The 13,865-nt window shown below is 38.6% G+C and overlaps 1 protein-coding gene across 1 annotated transcript in view; it reads left to right on the top strand.

The window, feature by feature from the left end:
• The window catches only part of rorb.2 (RAR-related orphan receptor B, gene 2), a 35,053-nt gene extending 21,491 nt beyond the window's left edge, over positions 1-13,562 (top strand). Inside the window, exons 5-10 of the mRNA XM_002938822.5 lie at positions 3,751-3,872; positions 4,278-4,410; positions 8,807-8,914; positions 9,069-9,179; positions 10,029-10,141; positions 12,442-13,562. Of these exons, the coding sequence (XP_002938868.2) occupies positions 3,751-3,872; positions 4,278-4,410; positions 8,807-8,914; positions 9,069-9,179; positions 10,029-10,141; positions 12,442-12,603 (749 nt within the window). The 3' untranslated portion in view covers positions 12,604-13,562. The remainder of the gene's footprint in view (positions 1-3,750; positions 3,873-4,277; positions 4,411-8,806; positions 8,915-9,068; positions 9,180-10,028; positions 10,142-12,441) is intronic.
• The last annotated feature ends 303 nt before the right edge of the window (positions 13,563-13,865 follow it).

Raw genomic sequence — 13,865 nt, 5'->3', positions numbered from 1 at the left:
TTGGCTTTTTTTCTCATTTTTTTTGCCACAAATTTTCGCTGCAGTTTTACAAAAAAGAAACAGGAAAAAATGATGATTTCTATTCAGAGGTTTAGGTCATTATACAATGTATATATATATACAGGTATGGGACCCATTATCTAGAATGCTCGGTACCTGGGGTTTTCCGGATAAGGGGTCTTTCTGTAATTTGGATCTCCATACCCTAAATCCACTGAAAAATAATTTAAAGATTATTAAACCCAATAGGATTGTTTTGCCCCCAATAGGGATTAATTAAACCTTAGTTGGGATCAAGTACAAGGTCCTGTTTTATTATTACAGAGAAAAAGGAAATCATTTTTAAAAATGTGAATTATTTGCCTATAATGGAGTCTATGGGGGAGATAGTCTTTCCGTAATTCGTAACTTTCTGGATAACGGATCCCATACCTGTGTGTGTGTGTGTGTGTGTATATATATATATATATATCTCTGCCATTGATGGCACTCACCATTTCCACGACTTGTGTTGGGTGCTCACCGTAAAAAAATTTCATCCACAAAGTTGAAAGCAACTTTCAACAATAAATAACTTTTTGATCTTCCATGAATTGATGAGTGGTGAGTGCTTTCAACTTTGTGGATATATATATATGTATATACAGTATCTGTAATACTTATTTAACAGTGTTTTCCCAGTTTAAGCATGCATACAGTGTGTGATAGCAATGCCAGGCTTAAGAGACAATTTGTCTGAGGGACTATGATCACTGAGTGTAACTGTATAAAGACATTATACAATAAATGATCCGATCCCTTATTCACAGTTACATGTTAACAAAGGACATAAGTGCATCATTTGATATTAGAAGAAAGTACTGTCTTTCACCTAAGTTGCAATAAGGTTTTTTTGCAATGAGAGCTGAATTCTCACCCTGGTAGTGGTAGCAAACACAGATATATTAGAATCAAGAAAGGGTGTACAACTCACTTAGGCTGTGTGCAAAGTAACAAAAGAATGGACTCCAGAAGGTTCTTTGCGATGAAACATAAATCAACTTGTTTATTGTCCAAGACAATTAGTAAATTACCGCAAATACTCACACAGAGGAGATAGCAGTTAAAAGTACTGAGGATAGAAAGAGAGGATGTCCACCGGTTTATCCCACCTCTACAGAGTCTGGGCAGGGTAAAGACAGCCAAACAGCATGGCACCACTATGGAGAGTAGTCTGGGCAAGTATCTTAGGTCCTCAGGATGTGTACCATAGCTGTTAAGGATCCCAAACAACCAACTATGGATCAGGGATAGGAACTAAACTGATTCCTGCATCTTAACCGTGGTCCTGCACTAAGGCAATAATGCCTGTAAGGAAGGGTACTTCCAGTTAACTTCTTCTGGTTGGAGCCAGAAACTGATCTTTCTATCTAATCTCACTGTCTCACTAGAAAGTGCTCTTAAAGATATTCTACTGTTCTAGCCATTCCTCGTTCACGGGGTCCCTGTTCCCTGTTTGTCAGATGTTGTATCGTGTTAGCCAGTCAATATGTTACAGGGCAACTCTTTTGAAGTATAAAATAGTAAATGTGGTATAAAGGTGATACAGTGCTGATTACAATGAAGCTGTGGTGCTCTCTGATATATATACAACATTAAGCTGGCCATACAGGAAAAAAAGCATATCCATCTGTGTGTGAGGCATTAACAGTCATATAGGGGACATGCAAGAGACAAATATAGTGTATGAGGTACAAGACAATGTGTAGGCAGTAATTCCCTCCTAATTACTATTATGCACACTAGGAAACACTAAGGGTGCTGGGAGTTGTAACATCCACTGCATTATTTCTTCCCTCGCCTAGGTTCACATCAACACTGCAATTGTTCTTTAAATACAGGCATGCAGAACACAACCAATCAAGATACAATTTACACTAACCTACTACAGTGTGCTGTAACACAAGCTAGGCCCTCACTAGCTTAGTTTTCATACCTCCTCTTGTTTCAATTGCCTCTGTAAGTCAGATGATTTCCTGGATGAACCTTCTCTCCATGACATTCTCCTTTTCCTCTGACACTCCCCTCCTTTTATACCCTTTACAAACTCCACCCTCTGGGACTTTCCTAAAACTTACTAACTCTGTCTGGCCCCTATATGGTAACTACAACTATATTTTTTTTTACACTATACTATACACCATTCTCTTGTGGGAAATAGTGTAAAATAGTGTAAGAAAACTAGAAATTACCCCAAAATGTACAAAAAAAACCACCCTTTACCACCCCCTTACAAATGTTGATCAAAGTGACTGAATATAAATTAGGACTAAGTTAGTGAAGTGGGAAATAAAAATAATTTCACAAGATCAATTAGTCCAGTGTCTCCAGACATTTGTATTCCTTGCTTGGTGCAACATAATTAAACATGAATCCACTGTACAGGCTCATAGAAAGTGGGTACAAACACAAAAATTCCTAGTCATCTCAGAGGGGTAGCAGGCTGCATAATGCATCTACTACAGTATCATTGGCCCAGAACCCGTTTGAGCTGATGCAGCACTTTTCCAGAAGGACATGGGTGTGTGGTGGGCTGAAATTTGCCCTTGGCCCCATTCTGTTCACAACATCAGCCCCTGCATTTATGGTTTTTTTTCAACTTTCCACTCCTGAAATGCAATGTGCTGAGGTCAATAGCACCTGTAAGCAGGGTCACAAGTTTAATGGATAGGCCAACACTCCAGCTCCTCTTAATGAGCGTTAAAGGAGAAGGAATTTTACTGCCAATAGATTTGCCACATTAGTGTCACCTAGAACAAAATATTTATTCTGCAGAAACCATTACCATACCTAAGTAAACAGTTTTAGAAGCTTTCTCCTTTTGCTTAAGCTTCCTTCCTGCTCCAGCTCTAGCCCTTATAGCTGAGATCACACATTCCTAAGGGAGGGGGAAGGGAGTTCTTAACATTCTGGTGAGAGGGGGAGCAGGAGAGAGGAGAGAACTGCGCAGACTCTGGCCCCGGGAATTAAGGATGTTTCTGAGAGAGGAAGTCAGACACTGGAACATTATGTTTATAAAAAAAAGAGACAAGAACTTCTGTGTTTCTTTAGATAGAGGACTCAGTGCAGCATTTCTGTGAGTGCTTATGGCTGTATTTACATAGACCTTTCTGATAAAGCTTACTGAGTTTTTACCTTTCCTTCTCCTTTAATGAGTCTCCCTTCTGCATCCCTGTGATAGAGCAGATAATCCAAAGATGCTCTGGTGTAGATTCTAGCACCTGTCTTTTTCAATAGTGGCAGCATATAATGACATTTAAAACACAAAAACCCTCTGTGTAATCCAGGAGAAAGAGTCTGAACTGTATGTGGAAGTATGTACTGTATTAAAGTCATACCAGATCTCTAATCCTATAAAATAGTTGCCATTTAAAGGTAATTCCCCTTTTTACTTCATTCTTGTGTCTCACTAGTAACACGCATGTAAACAGTATGCATTTAAACACCCATAGGCTGTCCATAAACTATCCTTTACATACATGATGGGTGGAATTTGCACCTGCAGTTCACCATTTTCTGTCAAGAGAAAATATTTGAGCCACATATAAGAGATGCAAGATCAGACAGTGGTGGGCAGTAAGGTTAGCAGAGGAAGGTGCATTGTATATACAAAGTATAGCTCTATGTCATGTGACTCTTTAGAAATGTAATTTTGGTGATGTTTTATTATTGCTGTCGATCCAGCTTCAGTATGTCCCATCTTTCCTATAGAGTATGTGTCTCAGAACATCATTCGGTCCCATTTAGGCACCTGCCAGTTTACCAGTGATGAACTTAGTAAAATGGTCTGGAATGCTCATTCACAGGAGGAGGTATGCAGCCTGCAAAGCAAGGTAAGTCTAAGAGCTTTATTCAGGAAAAAATACAGATATAGGAACTATTATACTAAATACTCTGGATCAGGGGTTTTCCATATATCCAAGCTACTTTATAATAGCGAAGAACTACTTGTTTAAAGAGGAAGTATAGGCTTCATGCATAGTTTATGAATTTGGAATCCCTTAAGAGAAGCAACTTTTTAGTATACATCTATTTATTTTTTGTACCAAACACAAATATATATATATGATGTGGAAAGCCTGTAATTTGCCTTTAAATAGAGCACTAAATATGGCCATATTTTGGAGCTTTCTCAATTAAGGGTTTCTGCATAAACCCTTGCAATTAACATTAAAAAGCACCAGTTCAGCATGGGATCTATTTTTTGTGTTAAACCATTTTCTCATGTTTCCCTTCAGCCATGTGAAATGATGTGGCAGCTCTGTGCAATCCATGTTTCAAATGCTATCCAGTATGTAGTGGAGTTTGCAAAACGCTTAGATGGTTTCATGGAGCTTTGTCAGAATGACCAGATTGTGCTTCTAAAAGCAGGTATGTTTGTTAAAACTGGATTATAAAATGCGCTAAAAAATAATAAACATTGTGAAGGATAAGGAATTGAAAATATAAGGAAGTAAATATGAAATGGTTTCCAAAAACCAATTGTATCAGGCAGTTGCTGTTATACTTACAGGGAACAGCACAGGCAGTTTTAGATGTTTCCTTTGACAGCATAATTCTTGCCTCATTTGACATATGAATACTGAGATAGTTTCAATGTTAACTAAGCTTTTTGCAGCAGTTAATTTCTAGGGTTTTTGGCAGAAAGTTTTATTAGTTTGGACTGCACACTTCAACCATGTGGCTTAATGCAGGATATATTATTAAATGTTAAGTGTGTATAAGTTAGGGTTTGCTTAAAATATAATAATGAGCAAAAATAAAGAAAAATAAGTAAAAAAACAAAAGTAACAGTGTCCCGTAACTCTAAAAATAAAACCAAAAATAATGAAAACAGAAATGTGAATCTTTACTCAAGTGCGAAAGGCAACGTTTTGGGCTTCAAACCAGCCCTTTATCAAGCCTATTAGTACAAATATGTAACCCTTTCTTGGCACATTCACTTAATATGGGCTGTATTTTCACAGGAGATGTGTGTTTTCAAAGAATATTGATACTGGAACTGGGAACAGCGCAGTGCCTCCACCTAGTGGACACTGGGGAACACACCTCTAGGGGATTTCCACTAGGAAATAATCACACACGGTTTGCAGAAATATTAAACTTTGTATAACTTTTGGACATAAACAGTATAACAGCTTTTGGGTGACTGATAATCCTTTCCTGAGGAAACTTGGGAGGGCTATCCACACTGGCACAGTCTCTGTACTTGCCCAGCTCACTTTAGATCCGGATAGACCCCCAACCCTTAAATCAGTTCAACCCCTTCCCCAAGAGCTCTTTAGTCCCCCCAGGTAGCGCTACCTGCCCCAGAGTACCTTCCCTGTTGAAAAGGGTGGCTGCTCCCACGTAGCAGGTAACCAAGCAATACCTGTTCCTCCAGGGGACACACACACACAGAGTACCACAGAGGACTTTATATTCCCTGGCAGCCCAGCAGACTTTTATCCTTTCCAGTCTGAACACACACTGTTTGTGCTAACTGCTCACTCTGTCTCTAACTCTGAACTGGCAAACAACAGCAGGGGCTCCCTTCATAAGCTGCTGGGCCCGCCCCTAGATTTTTGGCTCCAAAGCTTAGGCACACCTCTCCCAGGCGTGCACTGGGGCAGCCAGCCAACCGGATCCCTCCCCAGGCTGTAGCTAGGCTGGATGTGATCACAGACTGATAAACAGGGGACAGGGTTCTCTGATCCCCTACAAATACAAACAAGTGTTTAAATACCCACAGGAAGAAGAGGATCCATCCATATTCACCTCCATTTAACCCATAGTATTCTGTGAATATATTTAGTGCACACAATGAATTACAAGCTAAATGCCTGTGTATACAATATAATAAGTGCCCTGTGGCATGTATCACATATAACAAATTGAACTGATCTTGAAATGGACAGTATCTTACTGCAGTGTATTTCATCCATCAAATATCTCTCTGGCTCCAATGCCAAATTCAGGGGACAATTAACCCCAGAACTAATATGGATCAGGAGCTCCCACATCTTTAAATCTTACTGTCCTAAAGAAAAATGAAACAAAACATATAATAAGCAAAAATTAAGACACAAAACACAAGTATTTGTTAAAAACAAGCACTTGACGTTAACTTACTTATATAAACATCATAGGGGTATAATCCCTATTGAGACCGCTAGGTGACAGGGTACCTAATGTATTAATCCAACACATTTCCAATTTCTTTAGTAATCGCTCTCTATCTCCTCCCCGTCCAAGTGGATCGACATTATCTATTACTTGATATCTTAACTGGGAAATAGAATGTTTCATTTGATGAAAATGTGCAGGTATAGGTAATTGCAATTGTTTGCAACTTATATTGGATTTGTGTTGCTTAATCCTATCCTTTACCTTCTGTGTAGTTTCCTATGTATGCAAGGCCACAAGAACACTTAATGAGATAAACTACATACATGGAGTCACATGTAAAATATTTTCTAATTGGAATAGTTCTACCTGTATGTGGGTGTGTAAAGAACTCACCCTTTGTAATGTTATTACAATGTGCGCAGGATAAGCATGGAAATGTTCCCATTTTTGGGTACCCAAAAAGCGTTGTGTAGATTTCTTTTGTGGACCTTTATCAGCCCTAACCAAAAGGTCTTTTAAATTTTTGTTCCTTTTATAAGCCTTTAGAGGTGGTATAGAAAATTCCTTAACATTAGATATGCCCATTTTTAATACCTGCCAGTGTGTATTTGTACTAATAGGCTTGATAAAGGGCTGGATTGAAGCCCGAAACGTTGCCTTTCGCACTTGAGTAAAGATTCACATTTTCAAGACAACTGGAGTTCTGCTGTTTTCATTATTTTGGTACTTATTTGCCCGGGTAGTGGGTACAGCGTGCACCTGGGGCTACAAGAAGCTTTTTTTTCACTGTGTAAGCACATGTTAACTGATTCTAAGTGTCTGGTAACTCTGGTCTGCCTACACATTTTTGATTTCTGGCCAAAGACTCACAAGGTCTGTAATAAAACTGAAATTACATAGTCAAGATTATTATCTATTTTATCTATATAGATTAGATTCTGTAACCCCTATTTGGCTGTGAAAACAGGCAATACCAGCTAGATGGGCTTTAGAGCAGCAGTTCCCAACCTTCCTAATGCTGTTCCTAATGTTCCTCATGTTTTGGTGACCCTCAACCATAGAGGAGCCGTGTCTCGGTTCCCAAGACCATCGGAAATATGTGTTTTCCGATGGTCTTAGGCAACCCCAAAGGGGTCCCGACCCACAGGCTATGTGGAAGTGTCCCGGGGGTGTAGTGAAACTACAACTCACTTTGGCTGTGTGCAAAGAAATTTAAATAATGTATGCCAGAAGGTTCTTTGCGGTAAAACAGAACTTAACTTGTTTATTGTCCAAGACAAGGTTATTGCAATACTCACTCAGAGGAGTTAGCAGACAAAGGCACAGAGGAGAGAAATGTATGGTTCCACTGGTTTATTCCACCGCGACAGTGTGTGGAGAGTAGTCTGGACAAGTATCTCAGGTCCTTAGGATGTGTACCTTAAGGATCTTAAGGATCCCAAACAGCCGACTGTGGGTCAGGGATAGGAACTAACCTGATGCCTGTGTCCTAACTGCGGTCCTATACTAAGGCAACAGTGCCTGTAGTGAAGAATACTTTCAGCTAATCTCTCCTGGTTGGAGCCAGAAACTTTCTTACTAGACTGACTATCTCACATTCCTAGAAAGTGCTTTTAAAGATGTTCTGCTGATCTTGCTAATCCTCGTTCATGGGGTCCCTGTTCCTTGACTTCCCTAGATGTAGACTCTCTGGCTTACTGGGGCCCTGTTGATCCCAGGCTCAGGGGAACTTCCTCTTTGGCTGCATCTGTTGACTCAAGTGGAAGATCCACCCCTTTTCTATACACTATATTAGAATGCAAAGGGAGAGGTCTACCTATAAACCCATAAGGCACAGAATGCTAATATCAAACTAGATACATGGGACTTTGCCCAGTAACAGGAAGATATAGGAAATAGTAGGGTTTAAAGCCATAGAGGCCATGTTAACCCCATGGGTCCCTACAATTCATTTTCTGGTTTATTTAGTCTTTAAAAAGGAAATGCAATGAACAGCAGTAGCACACAACACACATAGAATGCACACAGAAATGGAGTAAGCAACAGACAGTAACAGACAGAAAAATATTTCATATATTTTGTGCAAAGTGCTAGTGTTGCATTTTCCCATAAAATATGCAGCCATGGTATTTTTCTGTCTTGACTACATGATGCTATATTTAACAATAGTTCCATTTTCTACGGGATAATCCTGATTCGCAAACCCCCTCAAGGGGTGGGGTTTACCGGCCTTCTTATGGAAGACCAAACGTTTGGCTGTAAGCATTTGTGTTACTACAAAGCTAAACCTTTATACTGTATACATAACCCCAAAAATGTTCCTAAATATATTATTCCATGTCTTTTTTTAAGTTCATGCTAATTTCCTGCCTCCTTTTCCTCTTTCCCTTTGCCTTTTATTTTTCTTTACTTTTAAAATACCCCTTTTCATCCCAACAAAACTTTTGATTTTTACCACATAATATTCATTTTGGTATGGGTGGGAGCTAAATTACTTGTGTGGAAAAATGTAATATTTTTTTCTGCTGTGGTATTTGATCTTGTGGGTTGAAATCTCCCGTTTATTCACTTATTGATTCCTTTCTTTTCATGGGGTATGGGGTACTTTTTATCTTTCCTCTCCTTGCCCCTTCCCTTGCTTTTTCTGTGCATTAACTAGGTTGTCTGGAAGTCCTGCTCATTAGAATGACACGAGCATTTAACCCTTCAAACAACACTGTGCTCTTTGAAGGAAAGTTTGGAGGAATTCAGATGTTTCGATCTCTAGGTAAGCATGTCTAAATATAACATGTATTGGTTTTTGAGCTCATTGTGCTGCTAAGGCAACAAGTGTAAGATTGTACAGTGCTGCGTACCCTTGTGGCGCTTTATAAATAAAGTTATACATACATATAAGTCTGCTTTGTTTTGTTTGTTAACAGGATGTGATGATCTTCTGTTTGCCATCTTTGATCTTGGTCAAGCCCTATGCCGCCTCAGCTTGTCAGATGAGGAGATTGCTTTATTTACAGCTGCAGTTCTGATGTCACCAGGTACTGCAAACAATTCACAGCCTGAAAGTGCTGAACACATTGATTGCATAGATATTGATTCTGCAATGAATGGTTCAAGGGTGAAGAATATTCTACAAGGGTCATTTACAAAGAATAGGGCATAATAAAAAGTGCAAAAAACAGACACAAACCACCATGTTTTTTTTGAACATTTACACCCTCCCCCAGTACAAAGCACTTTGAAACACATGTGAAGGTCTTTGGTGAGATAATCTTCTCCAAGAATGCTTTGGAGCTCCGAGGAATTTATCAGTTTTTTTTACTTATAGTTTTCAATGCATGCTCTACATAACAGGTCCCTTATTGTGTAGGAAAACAGAAATTATTTCCCTTTAATTTTTTTGTATTGTTAATGCTACTTATATTATGAAAGTATGCAAAAACCTGTTGCTTCACTAAAGACCCACAGTGACACTACCGAAGCACTCTCAGGTTCATTTGAAATTTCTAAATTTTGCATGTCTGCAAGAAACTACCTCAAAACAACAAGGGCAAAAAGGGTTTCATTATAAGGTTCTTATGCCATGTGTGCATGCAGATAAAACATTAAAACCAATGCATAATGATAAGTAATAAATAGGATAAAAAATCATCACAAGGACACCCAGAGCTATTAGAATTCAAGCACAGAGCATGGAGTAGAAAGTGTGATCCTGTCAGACCCCTGCTTTGTTTAGAATTTATATCCCACCACTACACTGTATGGGCACTCATCAAATCTGAATCAAATTGTTGTTTAGTGTTACCAATACCACCTGAAATGCATCTGATAATCCTAATTATCTTTTATAGTTTCTTTTCTGAATAGTCTTTTTACATATCTTGTAGATCGTCCCAGGCTCACAGAATCCAAGAAAGTTCAAAAACTTCAGGACAGGATATTCCTGGCCTTGCAGAAGGAAATACAGAAGAGGCATTGTAGTGAAGATCTTTTGACTAAGGTGTGTTTTGTAATATCAAATAAGCACCACTGTTGTGACTTTGTGAAGTTACTGGCCACAACCAAGGATCTTTTTAGGGCCTCCCATCCCCCAAAACCTCCTAGAAGATTCTCATTTGCACACATATACTTAAGGAGCTAGGAAGGGGCAAGGCAAGGAGTGGCCGTGCCTCTTGTAAACACTATACGCCAAAATACAAAAATACTTTTCGTCATACTGTTTTGTAAAATAACCCAATAACCCTTGAAGTCGACAAAATGAATAAGACAGGATATAGTAGATTAAGAAAGGTGACAGGAAACCAGTATAGTTATCCAGCAAGCAATAAGTACAAAGGTCTAGGAGGTCAACAGAAAAGGCACCCCTAGGAACTCATTACCAAGAGATCAAAGTTCAGCCCTTGATGCTGTTATACAAGTTTTGAACTATACGTATATCACATCGTTCTTCGAGAAGCAAACCCCCCACTTAAGGCATTATGAGGGTGCTTGCACTATAGAGAGCACATGTTTCCATAAAATGTCCTAATATTTAGCATTCTGTTTTTAAAAAAATGGCAACAACATACGGCACACACTACCAGTGTAATTCATTTTAATGATTGCGTGTAAAAATCAGGTGTAAATGGAAGCAGCCATTTGAAAATGCTATGGAAAAAAAACAGTGTTCATTCATTGTGTTTTTTTCGTGTTTTTTTTTTTAATCCCCCACATTGTTCACCTGTTTACACCTCAGACTGTTGCTGTAGGAACTGTGCCAGCATTGTGTCACTGTATGTACTGTGTATGGCACACACAGGCAGCATAGGGCAGGCAGAGTATGGCATGCACAGGGGGGGTAGGGCAGGCAGAGTATGGCACACACAGGCAGCATAGGGCAGGCAGAGTATGGCACACACAGGCAGCATAGGGCAGGCAGAGCATGGAACACACAGGCAGCTAAGGGCAGGCAGATTATGGCATACACAGGTGGGGTAGGGCAGACAGAGTATAGCACACACAGGCAGCATAGGGCAGGCAGAGTATGGCACACAGCAGGGTAGGGCAGGCAGAGCATGGCACACGCAGGCAGCATAGGGCAGGCAGAGTATGGCAAACATAGTATGACACACACAGGCAGCATAGGGCATGCAGAGTATGGCACACACAGGCAGCATAGGGCAGGCAGAGTATTGCACAAACAGCAGGGTAGGGCAGGTAGATTATGGCACACAGGGGCAGCATAGGGCAGGCAGAGTATGGCACACACAGGCACACACAATTTATATGAGTGTGCTACCCCCACCCAGCTTTCCAAATAGTCTAATGGGTTACATCAATCACAGCAGAGATGGGGTTGAGGGCTTTTGAAATTATTTGGATAAAAAACATTTTTCTATATAGGTGCCAAATATGCCATAGGCAGTCACTATTTAATGGGCTAGTGGGGAGCTGTTTGGGCCTCTGTGCACTTGAAATGCCAGGGCCTATTTTGAATCTCAGTCCAGACCTGGATTGATTGATGTGTTAATAGGAGGAGCCCAGTTCAAATATTCTGATGTGAAGGCAAAAAAAAAAGTACATAACATATATCATGAAAATAATGTCTTTATCCATTTACCCCTAAACCTGACTGTTTTGCCAACCTGACTGTCCCTTATCAACCTGTCAGTTATAGCTTCTAATGCTAACGAACTCCTGCTGTACAAATATGGCAGCCTCCTCATAGAGGAACATGGGGGTTCAGCTCATGCAAAGACAATGTTATGATAGATGTAAAAAAGGTTTCATTTCTGGTGTCAGTATCTCTTTAAGTGCTGCAGAACTTTGCAGCACTGTGTAAATAAAGGTAAATAAATAATAAAAGCAATTCGAATTATTGCTAAAGCCTTATTCCAGCATTTGAATCTAGTAAAGGTATAGGACCCGTTATCCGGAAACCCATTATCCAGAAAGTTCCGAATTACGGAAAGGCCATCTCCCATAGACTCCATTTTAAACAAATTATTCTAATTTTTAGAAATTATTTCCTTTTTCTCTATAATAATAAAACAGTACCTTGTACTTGATCCCAACTAAGATATAAATAATCCTTACTGGAGGCAAAACAATCCTATTGGGTTTATTTAATGTTAAAATATTTTTTTATTTAACTTAAAGTATGGAGATCCAAACTATGGAAAGATCCCTTATCCAGAAGACCCCAGGTCCCGAGCATTCTGGATAACAGATCCCATACCTGTATTAGGTTTGTTAACCAAATCTCCACTTTGTTAGGTATTAATAAATAATCTATTCTCCTACTTTCTTCTTTGCTGACAGATGATTTCCAAACTCCCACTTATGAAGACAATTTGCAACCTGCACGCAGACAAGCTGGAGTTTTTTCGCATTCTGCATCCTGACACTGCCCATATATTCCCACCATTGTATAAGGAGGTATTCTGCTCCGAACCACAGTTTACTGACCTCAGAGAATGTTAAATGATTAAGAAGCAAATCTCAACTTTATTCTTCTATGAAATGTAATACTCACTTTTGGACATCATGAGGGTATCTGAGGATTGCCTTCTTAGAGGCCTACTTTATTCCAAATCCATGGCAGATTAGCAGTCTATAAGACAAGACAAAAATGATCTATTTTGGAAAGACTGGAACAAAGTGTGTGGCGTGACTATTTTCTAAACCATTGGAATGATACATTTAATTTACCTGAACAAATATATTTTTTTTACACCCCAGTGCATATAAAATTGTAGATAAGGGTGACAGAATATACTAGATACTTTTTTTCTGTTGACCATGCCACTGGCTGAATCCTTCTATAAATGACTTGAAATTTCTGTTTTAATAATTTCTGCAAATATTAGTCATTAATTACATAAAGGTGGTTATTTATCAACTTTCATATTTTTTTCCATAAGTTTTTTTGTGTTTGAAAATATTGAAATTGAATAATTTTTTATATTTATTATGAAAAAAAATAAAACCTCTTTGGCACCTAAAAGCTTGCGAGGTCATGTAAAAATCAATAGGAGCTGTCCAAGTAAAAGTTTCAACTATTTACTATTCAACCTATTGAAAATTATGAATTCAAAGTATACTCATTTTTTTTATGCTTTTATTAGATTGTGTTTTTTTAAATCATATTTTTTAATAAATAAGGTAACATTCACAGTTTTTTCAAAATGTAAGTTTAGTCGAAGTAGAAAAAAACAACCAAAATTACACACATCCAAAATTTGATTAATAGGCCTCCCTATCTGTTGGGTTTTTGTAGACATTTCTATAAAGTGGGATTTTAAGTCATAATATTTCTTAAAACACATCATTTTCTCTAATAATGCTTTATTATGAGCACTGCTCCAGTGTAGGATGAAAGAGAAATTACATTTTTGCCTGTACATTGATTCATTCCTAATAAATAGGAATGAAAAAAACCAAACCTTTTGGTAGATGCAACTTCCTGTGTTCTTTCTGTTTGTCCTTTATAATTTCTTCCTGACTTGTAACAGTTAATACATCATTGAGGACTGTGCACTGTGGATCATGTGGCAAATGAAAATGGTTTTGCCCATTTGTTTCTAACATGATAGGCAGGTCCTGACGTTGATACTATATAGATTAGGCAACAAACTGCCCCATATTTTTAACAAAGACACAAAAACATGGCATTGATCTGATGCCTGGCATGCTACAATAAATACTAGGAAATTGGACCACTGCATTGGTTTAACCTCTTTACT

The sequence above is a fragment of the Xenopus tropicalis genome, chromosome 1, assembly GCF_000004195.4.
Source record: "Xenopus tropicalis strain Nigerian chromosome 1, UCB_Xtro_10.0, whole genome shotgun sequence".
Classification (NCBI taxonomy): Eukaryota; Metazoa; Chordata; class Amphibia; order Anura; family Pipidae; genus Xenopus; species Xenopus tropicalis.
This window is presented reverse-complemented; position numbering and strand designations above follow the sequence as displayed.